Below are 24312 nucleotides of genomic sequence, written 5' to 3'. Positions count from 1 at the left end.
ATCAGGGCTGAAATAATTGATTCTCCATTTATGCTAATGGTATGGATCTGGAGCGTACCGGAGCAAATACTCAGCCATGTTGTCTTTTCGGGCGTGACATTTAAAATGGAACGAAGAAAGTGTTAGATTCCAGTCAGACAGCAGGATGTTTTCGCTCCGGCCTCGGTGACAGCCTTGAGTGGAGGCGCCAGGTTGCACTTGTACTAACCCGACCAGACACTGAACGGGAACGAGACCTCCAGATGTATTTCACCACTGCCTGTTAAGGGACCTTTACTATTGTGTATAAACTGATGGAGGTAAATTAGATCGCACTCATGCATGCAGAGCCTCCCCAATTAATCCCCCCACCAACTAGGCTGTGTGAGTCTCCAAACACAGACTCACATAAGACAGACCAAAAACAGGCTCGCTTTCTTGCAATGTCGCTGACAAAAGCTTCATAAAAACGTATCAGACCAATCCCTCACAACTCCCTCTGAATCTCATAGTTCTTTAATGTCAATCACCTGTCATGCCGCGGCTGATAGGCTGCCAGCAGCCCAGCAGGCTGCCCGTGGCAGGAAAAGGTAGCACTCACTCATGGGAATTAAAGTTTTCCAGTTGCTATTCATGACATGAGCAAATCACTTGTACACCCTGCGCCCTCTCCGTGAGGAGCGGTTGTCGTAAAATGTAATAAATGTAGTAAAAGGCTTTTTTTAAAACATCAAATTGGTGTAAAATATGACCTGAAATGTGTATGAGGCTGTATAAACATCTGAGTCCAATCTGTTTTAGCTGCCAGCCGCCAGTTCGCACCATGCCAAATGGGCACTTACAAATGGCCAGTTAACAAAACCTGCACACCAAGGAGGCTTCTGCCATATTGTTCATTGGACAGCACTGTCCCCAGAGGAAACCCCTCAGACAAAGGCAACACGGTGGAGAGGAAGGCCATGACGGCTCTATCTCATTCCTCCCTGCCACTCACAGGGCACACACATCAATCACAGGCCCGCCGGCCTCAGATCCGAACAGCTCCTTTGATGCAATTCGTCACAGGTCCTTAGGCCCTGACATGCTTCTTAAAAGCTCAACTAATCTGCCTAAGATAACGGCCTCAGATTTCCTTGGTGGGTGTTAATCAAAATGATCTGCTCTGTGTCCAAGAAATGACCACTGGTCACTGTGAGGACGGACGTTGCAATTAAGTACATCATTACGCTAATGGGAATGGATGAGCACAGAGGATGGGATGATTTTTGACACTTTGAAGAAACGCTCCTTTTTAAAAAAATAGTAATATTACGTCTGGAATAATTAATATCAGCTCTATTTTTTTCTAGCAAAGCAGATGTGACGATAAGGAAACGGGAAAAGTGAGTGAAAAACCTCTGAGTTGTGATTCTACTTAAATATTTTAAGTCTCATTCTTGGATTCCTTTAGCATGAACTTTTCAATCCGGCACCAGATTACTCATGAATAAGAGCCTCCATTATTCAGTGACTGGTGCTTTATTCACCAGCCTGCATGGTGCATGAATACTCCAGCAAGGAGGATACATGCCACCCCCTTCAAGAGCAATTGCCACTCTCAGTGAGCCCTCCATGGGAGCAAGCTGCAGAGAGGTGGCTTGTGATGGGCCCAATTTAATGCTCCATTATGCAAATTGATCATCTCAATTGACCATCACTCTGGTAATAGGATGGGCTGAGTGGGGGGGTGCCTTTTAAAATCTTTAGAAAAACATCAGGCCAAAGTCCCAGGTGCTAAAAATAAGCGAGGTGAGTAAAAACATGAAGAAATGCATCACAACTTCCACCGATGAGGCGTGACGGAGATGAGTGACGGGAAGTTAATGGCTGTCTTGGTGACCTCTCTAATAACCAGTCACGTTTAAAAGTCACCTGTCTTGGCATTCCTCGGAGAGATGTAAGAATAAAATACAGCATTTGCATGATGGGTTTCAGTAGGATACTATTTTACTGTATATTCATTTACGGTTTTCTCCTTCGATTTTCCCTCCCGAGCCGACTCCCACGATTCCAAATAGATTAGAGGAGCAAAGCAGGGGTATTTGTTTTCATTTCAATCTGACTTGGAGTTAATATTCCACAAATTATGCATTGTTCGCGAACGCAAATTGAGTTAGATATTCTTCATTTAATGGGGAGATTTTCAGCACGCTTATCCCCTTGCGACCCCATGAAGAATCACACGACACACTTGAGTTTCCCTCAGAATGGACAGGGCGCAGGAAAGTCGGAGTATGGGCGAATTAATTTTGTCAGTGCCTAATTGCATTTATTGGCCATGCCTGGCACCTCCTAATCCTGGATTATGATGATGCATTAACAGCTGTGACTGGCTGTTTACAAGGCATTTATTAGCCGGTGTCAACATAACGAGACAAATTCCACCTATCACATTAATCACCCCACTGCCAGGACTTTGTCACTGCCAAGAGCAGAGCCAGATGACGCATAGGCCAAGGCTGCGCCGAAGCTGCTCCCCATTTTCCCGCATTAGCCATTGTTGCATGGCAATCAGATTAGCTCCTTGGTAACTGTCAGCCCGGCAGTGAGGTGGTGACGTGAAACTTGAAGTGAATAAAGAGCAATGAATTGGTGGGGGGAGGTTAAAGATAACGTGGGAGAAGAATTGCAGGATCAAATGCACGGTTGAGTGCGTCGAACCACAAAAACAATTTTCCTCACATAATGCTTCTAATTGAAGTCAGGTCACTTAATTACAGTCTGAGTATTGTTTAGTGTGAACTCATCTCCTCTTCCTCTTTCTCTGTCCAGCTGTCAATTTCCCCTCACTCTACCTCTATCTCATTTTCATTTTCTCTCCTCTGCCACAACAACATGCAAAAAAACAGACCACTGTTTGTGAAAATATTATCAAATATTAAATTGTGAAGATGGTTTCATCATTGATTAAACGCTTATTCAGAATGAAGCATCCACGCTGTTCTATTATCAAATGAATAGAAACACAAAAAAAGAATATGCATGTAACAATATCTCTAATTGAAACTCATTTAAGCTTTAATAAAAGGGTTAAAGGATATTTCATGATGGAACTAGTATTCTTTTGACACAAAGGGGTGCACGGTGAGTGATGCTCACTTTATTCTGCTTGAGGTTGGAGCAGGAGGCGCATTGATTTCTTTCCCTTTCAAGTGGTCCCCAAAAGTGATGTGCAGCAATTAAACAAGAGTCTGCGAGACAGACCTGACAAAACCATTTGAGAAATGACATTGGAGAACGTCCCGCTGGCCTCGCCTTAATGGAAGCAAGGGGTATAGATATTGCATTTTGTACAGACACACGGGAATCATCAAGTGAGATCGCCTCTCGCCCTGTAAACACTTTATCTGTGCGCTTCTCTGATTCCATTTGAAGAACAACGTCTGGTCTCAGACTTTGTGCCAACATCACTCCTCAAATTCCCGGGTCTGTCGAGATCTGGCTGGACTTGACACATTGATGTTGTCAGTGAGGAATGCTCCAGATCACCTGCGAGCTCAAAGCATGGTTGTCTCCGCTCAAAACATGCTTCTGTTAAAAGAACATGATTTTGAAAAAGTTCTTCTTCATGGAGAATCTTTACCAAACTTGCACCCGATTTGACTGTTATCAGGCCGTTCAATAGGCGTTATCAGTCGCTATACGCACCATAGATGTCAGTCAAAAGGGGCCTACTACACCTACTACGTTGTAAAAGTGAATGAAACGTCACGTTTTGAACACAAACAAAAATGCTTCTTTAGGTTTAGACAGCAAAACTACAACTTCGTTAGGTTTAGGAATAGGCTGTCTATAAGGACGTAGTCACCGTGACGTCACCCACTGGTTTCTGGACTGACATTTTGAAGCCTTGTGTTTGCATAGTTTGCATCGCGATCTTGTTATTTGGTTGTCGCCATCTTGTTTTTTTGCAACCAGAAGTGACACGAGAGGGTGGAGCTAAGTACAACCAAAGGCTGAATGCTAATTTTCAGGTGTCCAGAAGGCTTTCATGAACTAAAAACACACTGTGAAGAGGTTAAAGTTGTAAGATGAAAACACGGACAACTCCCGACCTGTCAATCACAAAGTAGTCAAGCCCTAAAGCATCCCCTGCTTTATGGTCTATTTTACTCTAAATGTGACCATAATTTACTAAATGAACATCATTCTGTATTGAAGAAGATTTGAAACTAGCGATTGAGACCATAAACTCATGTTTACAATGTTTACTGAGGTGATAAATCAAGTGAGAAGTAGGGTCATTTTCTTATAGACTTCTTTTTGTAACCAGAGGAGTCGCCCCCTGCTGGCTATTAGAAAGAATACAAGTTGAAGGCACTTCCACATTGGCTTCACTTTCCAGAGGTTGCCCACTGGGTTTAGGCAACAAAACTACAGCTTTTTAAGGTTTAGGCACCAAAAACATGTATTTAATTTAGGGGAAAACATTGTATTTTGGCTTATAACTATGTTTCAAAAGTGAAAATGAAACACTTGTGAACACAAAGACAGCTACACTTTGTTGGTTTCACACAGGATGCAAACCCCAGCCTCCTGGGATAAAACCTGTGTTTTGTGTCCCATCCATCGCACCCAACTTCCAACAGCGCCTGACTTCCGCTTCTGCTCCCGTCATAATTACTACGGTCGCTAGAGGTCGCTGTCATGTCCTTTTATACCTTCTTTCGATGTCAATAGTTGATAAAACCAACTATTTGGTGTAGTGAGCCCCTATTGACCCACATCTATGGTGCTTATAGTGACTGATAACGCCTATTTAATAGCCTGACAACAGTCTGGAACTTCCCACCATAAGCATTACCCATAGTGACTAAAAAAATGGATAAATTGGCTTCAAACTATCAGCGGCAGTAGATGAATGCGTAACATAAAAATGCTTTAATGCACTTACACAATCAAAACTGATGATCCAGTGGAACTCGCTCCATCTTGCATTTTAGTAGTGCTAAACAGTGGATTTATTACTCACATCATACCATGTTTTGTAGATTGCTTTTACAACAAGTACTGAGACTGGATTGTAAAAAGCGTGCTCTCTGGCTCCCAAAATGAATGTGCTTTAGTGATAAGGGCCGGATGAGAGGACGGGAGATACGGCACAATGCAGCAGTGCATCTCCCGGCTCGAGCTGTTTCGCTGTGCAGTAGTCTGCGTTATATAATCCTGATGGGGTTCGCCGGCACCTTACAGTTCACCTCCCACCGTAGTGTGAACACAGGGCCAGCTCTCTGGCTGTGTTGCACTGTCCTCTGACAAATGTGCAGAAACAAATAGACCTATAGACATGCCCCCTCATAAGGGCACAGAATCAAATTACATTCAGTTAACAAACAGCCCCACAGTTGACTTGTGTGTGGCGCGTGGGAAATACATGTCACCCCCCCTGATTAATGCTGAATCATGATATTGAGATAAGAGCGGTGGGTGGAGTGTGCCAACGTCCGCCAGCCTCCAACTCTTCACCCCCACAGTATTCTCGGGAACAGCTCCCTGCCATCTGTCAGTACTGGAAAGCCCTGGTGGCTTGCTGCAGGTTTTTCCAAAAACCTACATACATGGCTGCCTTTCCCTGTCAGAGACTCAGCTGTGCATGAACCTTCAGCTGTAACCAGCCACACTGGGCTAGAAAACGGTGTCAGCCTGGCCAAAGCCTCATTGACACCATGAAAAATCTCTCTTAGTAGTTTTATTGACCCAGGACATAATCAGTGGGTGGGCCGTACATTGGCCAGAAAAGGACCACAGTAAAGTTAAGAAAGCATTTACCACCGGTGAAGCCACTTCAATGTAATTGGACGTTGTTTACCTAAGTGCTATTTAATTGCCTGGCTCCTCGCTGAATCTTTCATGCAACTCTGTGCCGCAAACAAACATACCACAGCGCTTGGCAATGTCTCCTTATTAGTTATTCATGGCTTCATTTGCTTCATATCTCTGCTCACTCTTTTCTGTGCAACACTGAAAGCTAGCAGAAAGCACATCCTTGATGGCTCCCGCGCTATCAGTGAGAAGAAGAATAGAGGCTTCCTTTATGAAAAATGACTTCAATGAAGTAAAGAAAACTAAAAACAGAACGGAGAGGATGCCTCATCGTGAACAAATAACAATATGAGTGTGCGGAGGCTGTTGTTTTCATGCAATATCACACTTCCGTCCTCTGTGTGTGAATTATATTGACGAAGGTCCAAGTCATTTCCTTTAACAGAAAGAGGATGAATCATAAAAATGCCCCTCTCTCGCCTCCGATACCTTATTTTAGCTGGCCCCTAGTCATAATAAACTTAGCATGGTGCTCATAAATCAAGTGCATGTCTCCCTAACAGATACATGATGATTAAAATGATGTGTGATTAAAAAGTCTTGTTCAGTTCATCTCAAGTGTACTCAATTAAATAAACCCCATCTTGTCCGAGACATAAACGACATGCATCAACAATCATTTCACCCTGTCAAACAAATAGGCAAAAGGAACAGAGGGCAAAGAAAAGAAAGTAATAGACTCCATTTGAGGCACTGGAACGGCTACTTGTGTGGCCTCGGGTTCATGGACCAGCTGTGACAGCGACCTCCAAGAGGCTTTGACTTTGTCCGACAGCAGATTGGGTGGACAAGGGCGCTTCTGGAGCAGCCTGAGCTCTGCTTGCCGTTGTTAAGTACTATCACATAAGAAATAACTGCAACATAAAGCATTTCCATCTTCATTATTAATAACATTAACATCTCAACAATATTTGCTGTGTTACTCCCTGCATCTTAACTACCCTGATATGAAGAGCAGTAAAATTGTCTCACAAGGAATTATGAAACGTTTTGTGTCATTACACTGACCCTGTTCTTGCAAGGTCAAATCTGATTGACAGTTTTGTTGCACAAAAAAAAAGCTATCTAATGATGTTATAATTTGGGACTTAAGAAGTAATAAACTTCAGATGATTAGGGCTTTTATTCCTGCAATGCATATTGGTTTTATAAATTAACTGTGCTTATAACGATATGGGATTATATAGCACAAATGACAATGGTTCATGAATTATAGTTCTCTGCCAGATCTTATACGGAAGAGCAGACATAGATTTATTTCTTACTGTGCATAAACCGAAATTCTACTCATTTAATTTCTGCACAGACCACTGGAAAAACCCTTTTTCTCTGCATGTTTTAAGATATTCTGTGATAGATCAGTACGTTACTGAACTTCTACTAATATCTATGCTACTGGCAGACACCTCCAACTAGTGGATAATTCACCAACACTTCAATTTAGGCGTGACTAAATCACTATAGTCAAGTGTTACAGGGCTTATAGATATCTATAAAAAGGATTTCACAACACATACCATCTTACTATCACCTGCCACATAGTGTCAAAGATCTTTTGAAGCACTGAGCAGTGAGATGTAAGAATCACCATTTCTGTGTGCAGGTTTGGCTTATGCAACATCCAACCACAACGGTTCACCTATAAGGCAACAACATAACTCACATATACTGTACTGCAGTGGTTCTCAAAGTAGGGTCCGGGGGACCCCCGGGGGTCCTTGAGGGGGGTTCCAGGCGGTCCCCAGCAAAAAGGGGAATAATTTATTTTCCCTATAAGCCCATCCATAAGTTACACAATGACAGAATGTATGATTATTTTGTTCATGGGTTTCACTCACTTTCTCTAATAAAACATCTAAAAGCAATTTAACCTATCAGATGGGGGACCCCTGGGACAAAATCTTATTAAATGGGGGTCCATGGTCTAATTTGTGTCAATTAAGACGTCCTTGACGTGAAAAGGTTTGCGAACCACTGCTCTACTGAAACAATTGTCCTAAAAGCTTGATGGTATACGTCAAGTACATTTGAGTAATCTATAAATATTACTACTCCTGGCGAGTAAACCGTAATGATCTCTTAAATGTTTCTTTGTGATGGTGACAGTAAAAGAAGAGCATATTCTGCAAAACTCACAAAATCAATTTATATCCAAATGTAATCGTATTTACTCCTGCTTTAGATAGCTATTATTCGAAAGACTGCTGTGGTATATTAGATACTGTACATTTGCACACACACACACTAGCCATCTTGAAGTTGTTTTTTTCACATCATAACCTTACACGGCCCGATTTATATGAACAAGCAAAATCATTGGCAACCTGTGAGCAGAAGACATAAACCAAAACAAAACAGGAGGGTTTCTGAACATGTGCAGTGTTAAACGTTGGCATTAACTGCCATCTAGTGGCTAGTACTGGCATTGCAATAAAACAGAACTGGGAAAAAAGGGTTTCAAACTCCCAGATCTGGGTTCTGAATGAACAATATTCGTAATTCAAAACAGATTTAATCACTCGTAAGTTAAATTACTGTCACCTGGACATCCACTGCCTCTGTGTCAGTATCTTCCATCTCTTTGTATTCAAAGATGTAGGTTCAACATTGCAAATCAACAAAGTGAATGCTGACGTTTTTAAACCCCAATATTAAGGTTCAAGGTTCTTTATTATTATTAAAGCAGTCATTGGCAATGAAAATCTTTGGTCTCAGGTTCCTTCAACAATGCTCATAAAATATGTATATATAAAAGGGGAAGTCACACAAGTAAATGTAAAAGCAAAAGGATAATCTAAGGCATAAAATAGTGCCGTTAAAATAAATATAAACATAAGTAAAGTAATGTAAATTTGTAATTTAGTTGATGAAAGTATTTCAAATGGGAAAACTGAATGCAAACAGGATGTAGTATTTACGTATATGCATGATGAGAAGTAATATATATACACAAAGGTGTAAACAGGAATGTAGTATGTTATAATGAGAAGTACTAAAATATATATACAGAGGTGTAGACTATTTACCCATGTGATGAAGAGGGTTTATCCAATACGACATATGATATACCTGAAGTGATGTAAAGTGTGTTTGATAGCAGGTTTATAGCCACATTGTAATCATCTTTGTATTCCTAAGAACTTGCATATTTACTGTGATATCCTTCACGGATAAGTATCACACTAAGGTTCGTGACATATTCCGTACACGGTGAAAGCCTATTATTTTGTACATACACAACCTTCACAGATAGGTATCACACTACGGTCATTCTTTGCTTTCCGTATTCTAAATCAATTCAATTCGGATACATGTATAATACAAAAATCACTTTACTACAAGTTCTTTATGAAACTATTATGCTTTTCTTACACAGAAGTACAATATTTCATAAAACATGCGAATGCAACATTTACAAAAGACAAAACCTGTTTTTGTTGTAAGGAAAATAAGAATTGGCAAATATAATATGCAAATTGCGTTCTTTCTTTTTTTTTGTTTTTAGCAAAAGCAAAGAGTGCTGCAAACTTATCAGACAAAGTTGTCACTTAATTTAAAACAAGATATTTTCTATGACTTGATCTGGATTTCTTAACCTAAAAATATTGGGTCTCATGCAGGAAGAGATATACAAACACATTTTCTCTTATTCTGTTCATATGCATGATTTGTTCTTGTTTTGTTAGTACCCATTGATTTCAGGGATTCACCAATGTTTTCTTACTTTAGCGCTTCTCTTAGTTAAGAGAACATTTTACTAGTGGTCAAGAGCACTCTTACGAATTTAAGAAAAAGACATTTGTGTAAATATCACTTTACATGTAAACCTTATGAGTTATGCGTATTTGCAAATCGCCCTGTATTTTTGTGGATGTGACTTTACACAACACAAATACAATAATACATGTTTGTGGATAGTGAAATATTTGCAGATCATGGTACATATTTGTGGAAAGTCTTCTGAGGATTACAACTAATAAAGTCCAATAAAAACTTCCATATAAATGTTGCATTCGCATGTTTTCTGAAATATTGTACTTCCGTGTAAAGAAAAGCCTAATAGTTTCATAAAGAACTTGTAGTAAAGTGATTTTTGTATATAAATGTAAAGAATGACCGTAGTGTGATCTTTATCAGTTAAAGGTTGTGTATGTACAAAAATAATAGTCTTTCACCGTGTACGGAATCACAATCCCAAATACGTGTCTCCAAATTCCGAGCTAGAGAATGGCGAGTTTACAGCGCTACCGGAATGCACCTGAAGGCATCATCGGTAGAGACTATGAGGAGGAGCTCAGCTAGCTGGTAGCTGCATGAACACACTGAGCAGAGCACACCCAGCAGCCAGCGAGCCACTCGGTGTTAAACAGGCACTACCATGTCGGGGAAGAGTTTCCGAGTCAGCGACGGGGACTGGATTTGCCCTGATAAAAAGTAAGTGATAGAATAAATCCACATTTAACATAACTGGTTTAAATAAAGCAGCTATTTTAATGCTTAAAGTCGTGTTAGCATGTTAGTTAGCTTCAGGCCTGTTAGCATTCCAAGCTAACGCTGACTAGCTGAGTAAACTAGTTCACTTTTACCTTCATTTATACCTCATTACCTGCTCTAAATGCAACATAACACGTCACATAAGTTGTGCATTTAAAGGGTGAGGATATAGTTGTGATTTAAGTGTCTTAATAGAAGTTGTCAGTGTGCGCAGACTTGTAAAAGATAAGAAAGCTAGCTCAGTTAGCTTTCTGTGTGTTGGCTGGGTGAGAGTCTACAATCGTGGGTGGTGGTGTTTACAGTGTTGCAGGAGCCAAGTTGTCACGAGTGTAAGAGTCCAACTTAGGTGCAGAAGTATCATGTTGCACTTGAGTTGCACTAAAAACGTCTTAAGTGACAGACAAGCCAGCTGCAGATGTCACCCTGTGCACAGGCCTTAACACACAGGCTCATGGAAAGACTGCCAGCTTTCATGTGTGGCACATGAAACATGAATAAACCTACACTAACTCATCCTGCTTGTAGCACACTCAGCTTATGCCTGAATGAGGAAGTAACAAGCTCAATCCTTATCTGTTTCTGCTATGTATTTACTGTATTATCCTGTTGCAGGTGTGGAAACGTGAACTTTGCTAGAAGAACCAGTTGTAACAGATGTGGTAGGGGTGAGTTTTTCTTTTTGGTGCAAATTAATATATCTTGCAGAAAGCTCAATGTATCCTTACAAAAAAAGCTGTTGAACTATTAAATACAAAAAAAATGTTTTTTTTGTATCCACAGAGAAAACTACAGAGGCAAAGATGATGAAAGCTGGAGGAACAGAGATTGGGAAAACTCTGGCTGAAAAGAGTCGAGGCCTCTTCAGTGCAAATGATTGGCAATGCAAAACGTACGTGTTTTATTGTAAATTATAAAAGGGACTAGGGATATCACAGTACCAGAAATCTAGTAGTCGGATACCAATACCAGTGAATTTACACGATTCTCGATACCACGGTATAAAAAAACCCCCAATAAATCCCATGTAATTCAACACGCACTCCTTTTATTAAAACATTTGAACATTACAAAAACAGAGGCATAAATAAAAATAAACAACTATTAACATTGCAAAACAGAACAGTGGCATGTAGCCTTCAAGTATTTAAAACAAACAATATTGTCTGGATGTCTCGTCTTTGAGGTGCTTTGCTAAATTAGAAGTATTTCCTCCTTTGGAAAGAAAAGTACTACGGCACCGTTACTGCACCGCATACTGGTTTTTGCAAATCTATTATTACTCCTTGTAAATCCGCCTTGAACGCAAAGTACTTCCATACCCGACTCATGCTATTTGTTTTCTCAACGAGTTGAGGCGGAGGTAGCGCTGGAGCAGCTGCCATCTTTCACGTCTCGCGTTGTTGTTTTTTTCCGTGCTCTTACGGCGTTCTTCTTCTTTCATTTCACGGCAGATGAGAACACTTGTAATCGTATACTGCCATTAGATCCGGAAGAATCGCATCCCCAGTACCTCCGCTCCAGTATCAAATGACCATTACAGGCATCGTTCGGTACTGAAGAAAAAGAGTACCGTCACATTTTTAGAATTTTGGTACTGAAGTATCGGTTCTCGTGACATCCCTATAAGGGACTACCAAAATGCTTGTTTAACCAGACACTGGAGCAGATAAGACATTTTCCTAATGAGTGAAATACATAACACAATTGTGCATTTTTGAAAGCTGAAACTTTATTCATTTTTTAAATGTGTTGAGATTTTCACAGATTTGTATTTCCCTTCCCTCCTGTCCTCATACAGATGCGGCAATGTCAATTGGGCTAGGCGGTCAGAGTGCAACATGTGTAACACCCCAAAGTATGCCAAGCTTGAAGAGAGGACAGGTATCTCAACAAATATATATAGTTGGCCAATTTTTTGTGTGTTTTTGAAAACCAGTTATTGATTGCCTTTTTTCCTCTTCGCTTTCAGGTTATGGTGGAGGTTTCAATGAAAGAGAGAACGTGGAATACATTGAACGGGAGGAATCTGATGGCGAATATGATGAAGTGAGTCGTACCTGAAACTGTAATGTTTGATAATTGAAACATTTCAGCTGTCATACTTTAAGTTGCATGTAAGTAGGGTTGCAACTAACGATTATTTTCATTGTCGATTAATCTGTCTGTTATTTTCTCGATTAATCGATAAGTTGTTATAGTTAGTTAGTTGGTCTATAAAATGTCAGAACTTGGTGAAAAATGTCAATCAGTGTTTCCCAAAGCCCAAGATGACGTCTTCAAATGTCTTGTTTTGTCCACAACTCAAAGATATTCAATTTACTGTCATAGAGGAGTAAAGAAACCAGAAAATATTCACATTTAAGAAGCTGGAATCGGAGAAGTTTTACTTTTTTTCTTCAAAATCAATTATCAAAATAGTAGTTGATCAATTTAATAGTTGACAACTAATCTATTAATTGTTACAAATGTTTGGCAGGGAGAACTTGATGTGTCCTGAAACTGTTTAACTAAATTTGCGTTGTCGGAGGTCATTTTACTGACGAGGTTATGTTTTTAATGTCCCAGTTTGGTAGGAAAAAGAAAAAGTTTCGTGGAAGGAGAGACAGCACACCTTCCGCAAAAGAACCTGAAAAGAAAGAAGTAGCAAAAGTAGTAGCTGCAGCTGCACCTGACGAGGAGGAGGAAGAAGATGAAGAAGAAGAAGATGGTGACCTTTCCAAATACAAGTTGGATGTAAGTGGCTGGAGCTGGAAGTTCAAAAGAACAAATATTACAATAGTAGCCAATAACAATGACATATTAAACACTTCCTCTCCAGGATGATGAAGAAGATGACGATGGAGACCTGTCAAAGTACGACCTGGACGCCAGTGATGAGGAGGGGAAGCCAGCTGAGAAAAAGGGCAGCCCTTCGGGTTCGTCCCGTTCCCGCTCGTCCTCGCGCTCCTCCAGCTCCAGTTCACGGTCGAGGTCCAGGTAAAAGGGTACAGGTCAAGGGTAACTCCGGGCAAAATGTCAGTATCAGCTCAATCTTCCTTCTGATTTACTGATCAACATCAATTACATGTCCTGTTCTGCTGATTTGTTGTTTTCTGTTTTCTCAACCCCTCCCCTTCTGTGGTTTTAGAAACTTGATGTGCAGGCTGAATATCTTTTTCTGGATAATATCTTTTTATGTTTTTGTTTTGAAACGCCTAGATGGAAAGAATGCATTGTTCATATTGTAGTCTTGAAATGCACACTGGTTCTCTGTTTGTTACCTCTACAGGTTTTAGTTGTTCTTCTATTTTCTGGGTTATTTCTCCAAACCCCCATATGCATATTTTGTTAGTTAGAATACTTACTCATCAGTTATGTTATAGTAAAGCAAAAATAGTTTTCCTCAAATACTCAATATTTAAATCAAGGTTATAATAGTTTTTAATTTTCAATTAGTTTTTTATTTTATTATAGTTTTGACTTTTCAATTTAGTTTTACTTTCAGTTTTTCAGAAATGCTTTTATATTCTTAGTTTTTCGTTTTACAGAACTTTTAGTTTGTTTTTGTTACGGCCAGGTATGATGTCTCAGAAGTATGTAGCTATATACATAAATACAACATGGTTGGAGAACTGAGTAGGAATGGCCATAACGTAAAATGTTTAATCTTGGCGCTACTTCAGGGTCCGATGTGAAGCAATTGCAGCATAGCGCTGTTTGGAATGTCATTCAATTTCTGTGGTTCAATGTCAAAAGAGTTGGCAGAAATTCATGCCGTCTTTTTTTTTTGGGTAGTCATATAGCTTTAAAAAACTGAAATGAATTTTTGTTCGTTTTTATTAGTTTTTAACCAGGAAATATAGTTTTAGTTTTTCTTCATTTAGTTTTTATTTAGTTTCAGTTTACCAAAACTATTTTTCACAGCTTATTTTAGTTTTTAGTTTACTATGCTAACCCTGACTTAAGCGCTGTTAAATCTGTCTGTGCATTGCTGTGTGAACCATCGAGCTGTTTCTCTTGTTCAGAAAATATTGGAAAGGTTCTGTTTTTTGTCTTTCAGGTCCCGCTCGAGAAGCTCATCCAGTTCCAGGTCTGGATCTCGCTCGAGGTCCCACTCCAGGTGAATGAGGTGACATGCACTCTCTCCTTTAGAGAGTGTATGTATGGGGCTGAAAGCTCCACAACAGTCCTATTCCCTAGCTTTAAGTTTGAACAAAGACTGGATAGTGCTTACTCCACTACAGTCCTCTTTCTCAATCTGCAGATTGTAATTTTGGTCTTAGGAAAATTCATAAACTGCCCGACGGCTTTGAATCATTTGATGTAGGGTTATTTCAAGTTTCAATTAGGGAGTGCAAAAAGTACAAGGTTTGACGAACCGGAAATGAGTTTTAGTGCTATCGAGGAGCAAAAGTCTGAATAGACAACTTGGGTCTTCATCAAGCGTCTCTCAGGATCGGTGCTGGCTTTCAATATAATCAGAGGAGGCTAAACATGTTCTCAGTACCATTAAATATAGTTAATCAGAGAAGCTTGATAAATACCCACGCTGATGAGACTCTGTCTTGACCTTACTGACCTCGGTGCTTGGTTTATTCCCCCCCCAAAAGATCCAGTTCTGGAAAGGGCTCCTCTCCCCGGAAGAGGTCCCGCTCACCCTCCTCCTCACCTGAGAGGGGACAGAAGCGCAGTCGCTCCAGGTCCTCATCTGGAGAGAGAAAGCGGAGGCGTTCTAGATCACGTTCGTCCGAAAGGTTTGGGTTTCTGTGGAATACCACACTGGCACTGATTATTATTAGCCATCTGTCGCCTCGATTATGGGAAATCAGATTTACAGAAATATGTGCACATTTTGCCTTGTTATATTGTTTTTTTTGTTGTTTTTTAAATATTCTTGGACCTCGTACTTGTTTCAAGTATGCATAAGTGAATGTTAATAGCTGGGCCCGCTGACCTTGTATTTCTTCCCATGGTGTTTGTGTGATTTCAGGCGCCGCGGACAGTCCTCTGGATCCTCCCATTCTGGCTCCAGTCCAAAAAAGGAATAACTTTATTACAGCCTTTAAAACAAGACAAAGGAACCTTAGTAGGAAAGTGCATGTTGGGTTGCAAGGAAAACAACCACATCATTTCAGTATGCTGTCCTTTTTCATAGCAAAGTCTTATTTCCCTCAAAAAAAAGACAGCGGCAACATGACTTCTTCTTCTCTCTGCTGTTACCCATCATTTCAAGCTCCCTTTCTAAAACCACATACACCCCCAATCTGTGACAAGTGTCTAACTACAGGTGTCCAATAAACATAAATGTTTGGTCCCATAAGAAAATCAAATATACTTTGAAGAGGCATTTTAAAACCCATATCTTCATGGCAGTACATTTTATTCTACTCATCTGTGGAGACATTCAAGTAAACATTTTTAATTATTTTTTTTGGCCCTAGGAAAACATTTGAGATTATCTTTATTTTTTTAATAAATACATTCTTCAACATGAAGTTGAAGTACTTGAGCACCAATTAAGAAATAACAGACGTAGCAATGAATTTTGGCCCCTTTTTATTTTCTTGATAAATATATATTTTGTGTTTTCAAGGTAAGTATTTTACTTTTTTGATATTGCTTGTATTAACTAAATGGCAGTAAATTCAACATTCTTTGGTTGAGGTGTTTAGTGTTGTTTTTTTTTTTTTTTATTCTTGACACAATTGTCACCTGTTTTACCACTCAGTTACTCCTCTTCATTTGTCACTTGGGAAACTAAATGAATTCAAGAAATTACTGATATTCGTGCCCCAGATTAGTACACCCCAGAATAATAAAACACACCATACATTATGTCCCGATTCATGGTAGAATGTGGCAATACAGTCCTTTTTATTGGTGGAACAACTCAAATGTACACGTGTAAATAAACTCCTGTCGACATTGTTTCTTGTTACTTCCTTGTGCGTTTTGATTTAGCCAAGGTAAGGCTGGGAAGTAAAATAGCTCATGTGTGTAATTTATCCCGGTGTTGTGTTGACTACTGTTTCCCATCGATATGTATGTCCTCCATAGAACAAAAGTTGTTTAAAAAAATTATACATCTATGGTTTTTTCCCCTATCTAAACCTAAACCGACCCTTAACTACCGAGGGGTTCGCTATCACTTTAACAGGAGGGAAACACTATTCAACGGGGTAACAGACTTCAACATAACACCTCTATCACTATATTTAGCCGTTATGTTAAGTATAGTGATAGAGCAAGTATGGTAACAGTTCTGATACCAGCAAAGGTTAACACAGCAGTGCACTGAAGGTGTATGAGGTAAAAAAATCACGTTACAGTGATATAAACTGTCTGTTTTGTAGCTACTTTTGGTGTTAGACTAAAGGTTTAGTAGCTCATATAAATAGCTAATTTTGCCCTAAATCTAATTATGAAAGCCCCAGTTATTACTGTGTAGTTGAATAGTGAACAATGACCCCAACACTTTGGTGTTGTTGTTCTCTTTGTGGTCAACAGATGGCACTTGCTACTGCTGCTACTCCTGGTATGAGTTTAACAGAGGAACCTCAGGGATGAATACATTGGTGTGCTTAATATAGTGGGGAAATTCATCAAGCCAAAAGTCACATAAATTAATATAAAACTATTGTCCATCACAACACATGTTCCTTTCAGGGTGTGATACAACATGCCATTCAAACTTTGTCATATTAATTGTTTTACTGCACAGTTTTGGACACATAGGTTGTTGGTTGTGGGTCTCATTAAGTGGTGCAGATATGCATATGAGAAATGATGCATGGCCTGCATTAATTTCCCATAAATAGCCGGAGGTATAGTTGAATGATTTAATCCCTTTTTTTAATCTAATCAGTAAACCTTAGCTCTGCTTTCAGATGCACAAGGACAATGTTTCAGTGTTTTTTTTAGCCTTAAGTTTAAGAGGCGAACAGCAGGTTTGTTTGTTCCCTTATCTCACCAGACAATATCTCTAGGATATTGACTCCTGTGGGTCGGAAACAGTTGTGTCTGTGACAGTGTTATGCCCATTTTAATTGCCATAATCTCCAGATCTACTTATGAATAGAAATTTAATGAACTGAAATCACCATTTCCTCCTGAGACCCAGCCCATTGACATGTGTCCTCTATAGTGGACATTTCTTTCCACATGCATATCCTTTTACTCTTTTGACCTACTCTATCAACCCCTAATGTATTGGAAAGAGGACATCCTAGGCTTTCCAGTGATATGGCATGTGTTTTTTTTGTGTGTTTTTTATCAATTTGAATGTATTCTTTGTTTAATATCACTCTACAGCCATAATCTGTTCATTTTTTTAAGTCTTTTCTTTCTTTATAAACTTTTTTCAAGGCTGTTTTCATATATGCAATCCACTGTTTGTAATTACAACAGTCTATAAACCAACTTTTAAGTAGATGAGCTTACAGACAAACCCATAAAGTACACTAAAGAGAAAACAACCTCAACATTCAAAACCAAAGCAAAACCCAGAAGAGAAATAATAATGACAAATAGAAAGAGTAGAGTTAAAAGAGAAAAAAAATCAATAATCGTACAAAAATACGAGTCATATTAAATGAAATCAACAAATAAGTTAATAGAAAATAAAAAAAAGGGGGAGGGGTGGGAGCTCAAATATATAGTAATATGATTTACATGGGCACACACATGCATCCTCCTTAACGTGAGGTCACCTCCAAGCATAATGTGCATGCGTGTTAACCCATGTAACTATATTTTTCCTTCTATTAGACTCCATCTCTTCTCAAAAACACCCTCCATATTCCTTATTTTGTGAGTTCCCTTTTGCCATAAATGTTACTTCTTGAATTACATTTTTCCATTTTATAAAATCTGGGGGTTTAGTTTTTTTTCCCCACCCTTTTGTTATTTGCTTCAGTGCTGTGATTCTGAGTATTCTAAATAAGTAACGTTCATCTTTATGCTCTGCTTTTAAATACAGAGGTTTTCTGATATAGTCTTCTATGTACTTAAATATTTCTAACCAAAACAGATTTAATACACTACATGTGTAAACAATGTGTAAATGATTTGCATTACTTTCACCACAGTTTCTCCAGCTCTGGGCGCTTGGTTTTCTTTTATATTTATCTTCCAAGCGAATTCTCTCCAGAACAAGGAACTGGTTGTTTTATGTATTTCACTCGACATCTGTTTCCATTCTTCATCAGTTATTTGTGTTCCCAACTCTTCTTCCCATGTTGTCTTTGTATTCATTGTTTCTTATTATTATGCCCATTTTAAGTGCCGTAATCTCCAGAAACTCAATGAACTGAAATCCCCATATAGCAGATGTAAATATATTCAAAACCTCATCTTATTTGCTTCCTTCAGTGCGTCTTTTCAGTCCCGCCTCCAGCGCGTAAAAAGGGACCAGACGCGCTTTTACGCACCACATTCAGTTTGTGGAGCGCAACAAGAGGAGGATGCTTTTCACACACGTGGGTCATCTGCTGCACATAGACTTACCTTTCCATAAAGGATGACACATATGGACGGCTGTGATTCTCTGGAGAGCTTACAAACCACATCTGGAGACATGCTGGAATTCAATTTTTCCAAATTGCGCGAAGGCAATAACACCACACAGAAGAACTCCAGCTGTGGATCCGTATCGGTCTGTTTCTCCATCACCATGATGATCACCGGCATGGTGGGCAACTCCTTAGCTCTCATTCTGGTGTATATCAGTTACAAAAAGAAGGAGAATAAAAGGAAAAAGTCCTTCTTGCTTTGCATCGGATCTCTGGCGTTAACAGACCTGTTTGGACAGCTTTTAACGAGTCCCATAGTGATTTCAGTGTACCAGGCTGATATGAAATGGGAGCTCATCGACTCATCCGGCAGATTGTGCGCTTTTTTCGGTGTTTGCATGACAACTTTTGGATTGTGCTCTCTCTTCTTGGCCAGCGCAATGGCAATAGAGAGAGCCATGGCGATAACGAACCCACACTGGTACTCCAATCACATGAAGACGAGTGTGACCAAGCAGACTTTGGCTGCCATTTGGTGTCTGGTGTTGCTCTTTGCGCTGCTGCCCGTCGCAGGTGTGGGTGAATATACGCGCCAGTGGCCGGGCACATGGTGCTTCATCAGCACTGGCTACAAGGCTGCCAATGGCAGTGTGTTTTTTGCCATCACTTTCGCTGTTCTTGGGATTTTCTCTCTGCTTGTTACACTTTCCTGCAACGTGTTGACGATCCGAGGCTTGGTTATCCGGTGCAAAACAAAGTCTGGCACGTCTCAGTCCTCCAAGCAGTGGGAACGGCTCACCACGGAGACTGTCATTCAGCTGTTAGGCATTATGTGCGTCCTCCTTATATGCTGGTCTCCTCTGCTGGTATGTTTCTAGAAAGGCGACTGCAGCCTATGTATATTTCTATATACAGCATGCAATCAATAGTTACACAGAATGGAACAGAGGAGATATATTCTCTAATAATGCTTAAATATTTTATCTTATAGGGAGTTGAACTAATATTATAAAGTGGCCCAGTGTCATAATTCTCAGTTTTAATTGGGTTGTTACTGTCACCAACAGCTTCTGGTCTCTGCTGGTGTGTTTCCATAGGCGACTGCAGCCTATATACATTTCTATATACAGCATGCACTCAATAGTTAATATGGCACAGAATGGAACAGAGGATATATACTTTATATATTTATCTAATAATGCTTGATTATTTTTTACTTGCTTTAGTTATTACTAATAATGCTTGATTATTTTTTACCTTTTTTATTTTTTACTAATAATGCTTGATTATTTTTTACTTTCAAACATATATTTTCTAAAAATGCTTGATTATTTTTTGTATCTTATAGTGGGTGAACTAATATGTTACAGAGGATATACTTTATATATTTTCTAATAATGCTTGATTATTTTTTACTTTCTTTTTACTTTTTTAAATTTTTTTCTAATAATGCTGGATTATTTTGTTACTTTCAAGCATATATTTTCTAATGTTTGATTCTTTTTTATCTTATAGCGGGTGATATAATATGTTAAAGTGGCCCAGTGTCATAATTCACAGTTTTAATTGGGGTTTTACTGTCACAAACAGCTGCAGATCTCTGGAGATGCTTCATCTCCCGTTGGCAACAAGGAAGCTGCTCACATTTTCTGTTTCCCCCTCAATCACTCACTCATTCAAATCAACTTCTTTTACTCTAATTCTCTTCTCTCAAACACAAACCATACTTGCATGTTACTACTTACCATAAATACTGTCATGTATGATTCCTTTGAAATGCCGGCTGCCACTTTCCATTAAGGAGCAATCCACTTAGCCGAGTCCTGTTTGGGGGGTCTGCTCAGTGTGCTATGAGGTCATGCATTGTCAGGCACATTTTCAATAGTCCCACAAAGGATATTAATAGAAGCCACAGCACTGTGGTCGCACTGATGGCAGAGAGCGAGTACCTACAGGGAGTAGGAGTGCCTTTCTCCCAGATGTTTGATTCAGTATCTGCTCAGGATTGTCTTACAGATTAGTGGCATTAAATATTAGAAATGTTATTTCTCAGCCAGTGTGCATTTAATACAACATCCACCTCTTAAAAGGCTTTCTCCGTGGTACATTTTCACTAATGAACATAATTTATCCTCATTATCCTCTATTGGTACTAGGGCTGTCACTATATCAGATTTTCACTACACGGCCAAAAGAATTCACAATAACGATATTATCGCAATATCTATAGAAAATTCAGTAAAAATGTATCAGTCACATTCATTTTTTAACTTTGTTTATTGTGCGTTTTGTCTCTTTTTGGCAAATTAATTACATTCAAAATATGAGCGTAGGGAGGTGGAGAGAGTGTATGTACAATATATGTGTATATATGTACTGTATATACAGTATATGTATGTACAGTATATATATGATTCATGGGGCACTGTACTATTTATACAATATCATATGTGTATTATTCATATGATATCCATATTACATTTTTAAATATCAGTCACTTAGTCATTACATCAACATTACTGATCATTATTTATCAAAAATCTCATTGTGTGAAATTTTGTAAAAGCACCAATGGTCAACCCTAGAATATTGTCGCAATATCGATATCGAGGTATTTGGTCAAAAATATCATGATATTTGCCCGGCCAGTCCTAAATGGTACTAACAGCTTGTGCCTCCCGCCATCCTCAGGTGCTGATGCTGAGGATGATCTCCAACCAGGTGTCCTCCCACGATTGCAACTCAACATTGTTGACCTCCAATCACACCTCTAGCCGGGACGTCCAGTTAGACTGCAACTTTTTTCTGACTGCGATCCGCTTGGCCTCCCTCAACCAGATCCTGGACCCGTGGGTCTATCTGCTCTTCAGGGAGATCCTCCTCCGCAAGGTCTGCATCATGGCTAACGCCGTGTCCAACTGCTCTTTAGACGAACAGAAGGAGACCCAGACGGCGTTGGATGCCCTGAACCAGAAGAAGCAAGAGAGCATCAAGAATCCTAATTCACAATGTGGCTAAGTCGACCTTTGACAGGAAGCCGGGACAGAGACGGATGTGAAAGTGGATACACTATTGTCATGGATGTGTTGCGAAAAACACGGGGACAAAAATGTTCCCCCACGTCCTCCACAGAGGGATATGGTGCAACGGGAGACAAGAGAGATCTCAGTTGCAATCTTAATAAGAATCAGCCAAGTCTGCTCTGGGTGCATTTGTTTTGCTTAAAACAAATTCCAGTTAAAGTCACCTGACCAGCATGTGGTTGCATGACCGTGTCACTTTCTGCATTTGGCTGCAGCGTGGGAGCTGGGAACTCCTTCATTGCCAGTTCTCAGTTTTGGTATCATCTCCCAGGCCCAAGAACTGAATATGGGTGACTCCTAAGTGACTTCAATGGAAGGGATTTATCTCATGCTCTTTTTTAGTTTCTGAACTGAGTCATTGCTTTCAACAACTTGAAGCCATAAACCAGCTAAAGGACAAGTGTGTTTTTTCTTTTTGTGAATGTCTGTAAATTAAGAAAGAAACTGTAAATGTGCTTATATTAAGTTGTAAATACCGTTGCCATATCTTACATGAAATGTAACCACGGTGGCCATTCAGAAAAAGAATGCAAGTCCTAAACTGGAGTCAAATGATGATTGTAAGGTTATTTATTAGTGTTTGCATTGATATGAAGTTAGTTGTTTCTGCGCTGAATGCTGATGATGCTACCTGCCGGGTATCAGTTGTTGTAAATTTTATAATATACCGTATGTTGCATTCCTCGGCGAGCAGCCAGGACTATGAAATGTGAAGCATTTCGTTTGTTGCCACTTTCCCTCCTGAATATGAATGCACTGGTATGTTGTTTAATTATTTTCTCAGCAATCTTCTTTTCAGAAATAGCTTCAAGGCTGCTCTTATGAACGAAGTGTGTGAGGGAAAGCGCTGTAGATTTGTGTTGTTCGATATTATGAGATGATGGATGACAGGGTGGCCTGATGCTGTAGTTACAAGGTGCCATTGAGCACTCCCTGCGTATTTCATCAGATTAAAAGTATTCTTGTTTTGTAAGTGCACAATGTGTAATGTACCTAATTTCACCAGCCAAAACTTTATGGAGAGGAAAAAATAACATAATTTGTGCAGCCTTTTGACCAGTTACATTAATATAAGTAGAGAGAGAGGTGCTCTTTGGATACACGGCCATGTCTAAACTGTCCAAATTGCATGCACCAGGACATTTAAATTATCAAAAAGCTTTTTTGGCACACTTAAAGCTGCAGTGGGTAGAATTGGAGGGAATATGATTTGAAAGAGTTATTTTTATAAAACGGTCACTATGTCCTGACAGTAATGCATGAGACAGGTCTGAATAAAATCATGTGCCCCTGTGTCCTCCGGTGCTCCTATAATGGCATCTGCAAGATTTCATAGACCGGAGTAAAACAACCAATCAGAGCCGAGCTGGAGCCTGCCGTCTCTGAGCAGCCGTCAATCGCTCGCAAACTCCGATCGAACGGTCAAACTAGGCAGCGCTGATCAAATATGACTCAATATTCTGTTAATGTAATGCCTATTTCTCACCTCAAATGTTTTCAGAAACATCTTGTAGTGTACTGTTTAGCTGTAAAATGAGAATGTTTATGACTAAATAGTACAGTACAAGATGCTTCTGAAAACGAGAAATAGGCATTACAGTAACAGAATATGAATTCATATTTGATCAGCGCTGCCTAGTTTGACCGTTTGATTGGAGTTAGTGATTGACAGCTGCTCCGTTGAATTAACAGCCAATAGGAACGCTCTCTCTCTGAAATGACCTGTGATTGGCCAAAGTCTCCCGTCACAGTCTACATTTTCTAAAGCCTGAAAACAGAGCCATGAGGAGGTGCAGAAGTCTAGTTTTCTCTCAGAACACTTGAATTACAATATGCTGAAAGGTTATAATGGAATTTGTTGCCCAACGATGCTAAAAACATTCTGCCTACTGCAAGTTAAAAAACTGCTTGTGCAGCTGCTACCAGCATGCGGCGGCTTCAACAGTGTTAGATAGTCATATTAATACACCGGTACACAGGGGCTGTAGCTGCATGTTTAAACATGTTTTTTAGCGACGCAAATTCCTGCTTTTGATTCTGTGGCGATAGCCTCGGACATGCTGAATGTGTCATTCCATATTGAATCGTTTTTCTTATTATCAGCCAAATTGTGTCCTTGTAGCCTCGGTGCTACCTCTAAATGGAGTTCATTTCTTTTTAATGTGTACAGTGCGATTCATCAGAGGTCTCAGATGAAATCAAGGTACTTTTCAATGAGGTGATTTGCTTTGATGCCAAATGAATGAATATCATTTAACTGAGGCAGTCTGTTGGCAATCCATTTCTTTTCCGGTGATGTAAATATGATCTTTTTGTTCGGCTACGTTGTCATGTATGGCACTGTAAATGTATTCGAGGAGGTCCAGCATCTCAGTCAAAGACATCTCAAGGATGGACACATTTGC

General features: G+C 39.6%; 2 protein-coding genes across 3 annotated transcripts; both read left to right on the top strand.

The window, feature by feature from the left end:
* Window positions 1-10058: 10058 nt before the first annotated feature.
* Window positions 10059-16242, top strand: zranb2 (zinc finger, RAN-binding domain containing 2). 2 transcript variants are annotated; one of them, XM_037770502.1, is made up of 10 exons: window positions 10059-10275; window positions 10948-10994; window positions 11116-11224; window positions 12134-12216; window positions 12305-12381; window positions 12901-13068; window positions 13154-13311; window positions 14375-14434; window positions 14925-15068; window positions 15305-16242. In XM_037770502.1, exons 1-10 carry the CDS (start codon window positions 10220-10222, stop codon window positions 15360-15362), a joined length of 960 nt encoding a protein of 319 aa, XP_037626430.1. In that variant the 5' UTR covers window positions 10059-10219; the 3' UTR covers window positions 15363-16242. The 2 variants fall into 2 exon arrangements, with proteins under 2 accessions (XP_037626430.1, XP_037626428.1); XM_037770500.1 differs by having other exon boundaries at window positions 10948-11000.
* A 2496-nt stretch (window positions 16243-18738) lies between these two features.
* On the top strand, window positions 18739-22885 carry ptger3 (prostaglandin E receptor 3 (subtype EP3)). The gene is made up of 2 exons (XM_037770718.1): window positions 18739-19690; window positions 21516-22885. The coding sequence occupies exons 1-2, from the start codon at window positions 18833-18835 to the stop codon at window positions 21840-21842; spliced, it is 1185 nt and encodes a 394-aa protein (XP_037626646.1). The 5' UTR covers window positions 18739-18832; the 3' UTR covers window positions 21843-22885.
* Window positions 22886-24312: the final 1427 nt, after the last annotated feature.

This window comes from Sebastes umbrosus, chromosome 5 (assembly GCF_015220745.1).
Source record: "Sebastes umbrosus isolate fSebUmb1 chromosome 5, fSebUmb1.pri, whole genome shotgun sequence".
Lineage (NCBI taxonomy): Eukaryota > Metazoa > Chordata > Actinopteri > Perciformes > Sebastidae > Sebastes > Sebastes umbrosus.
This window is presented reverse-complemented; position numbering and strand designations above follow the sequence as displayed.

What these genes read in the sequence shown, in the direction of transcription:
- zranb2 (XM_037770500.1), top strand. Translation starts at nt 10,220, where the DNA reads ATGTCGGGGAAGAGTTTCCGAGTCAGCGACGGGGACTGGATTTGCCCT. An exon ending in TTGTAACAGATGTGGTAGGG is followed by an intron (nt 11,001 to 11,115) that starts GTGAGTTTTTCT and finishes TTGTATCCACAG; the next exon opens with AGAAAACTACAGAGGCAAAG. An exon ending in CTGATGGCGAATATGATGAA is followed by an intron (nt 12,382 to 12,900) that starts GTGAGTCGTACC and finishes TTAATGTCCCAG; the next exon opens with TTTGGTAGGAAAAAGAAAAA.
- ptger3 (XM_037770718.1), top strand. Translation starts at nt 18,833, where the DNA reads ATGACACATATGGACGGCTGTGATTCTCTGGAGAGCTTACAAACCACA. An exon ending in TATGCTGGTCTCCTCTGCTG is followed by an intron (nt 19,691 to 21,515) that starts GTATGTTTCTAG and finishes CGCCATCCTCAG; the next exon opens with GTGCTGATGCTGAGGATGAT.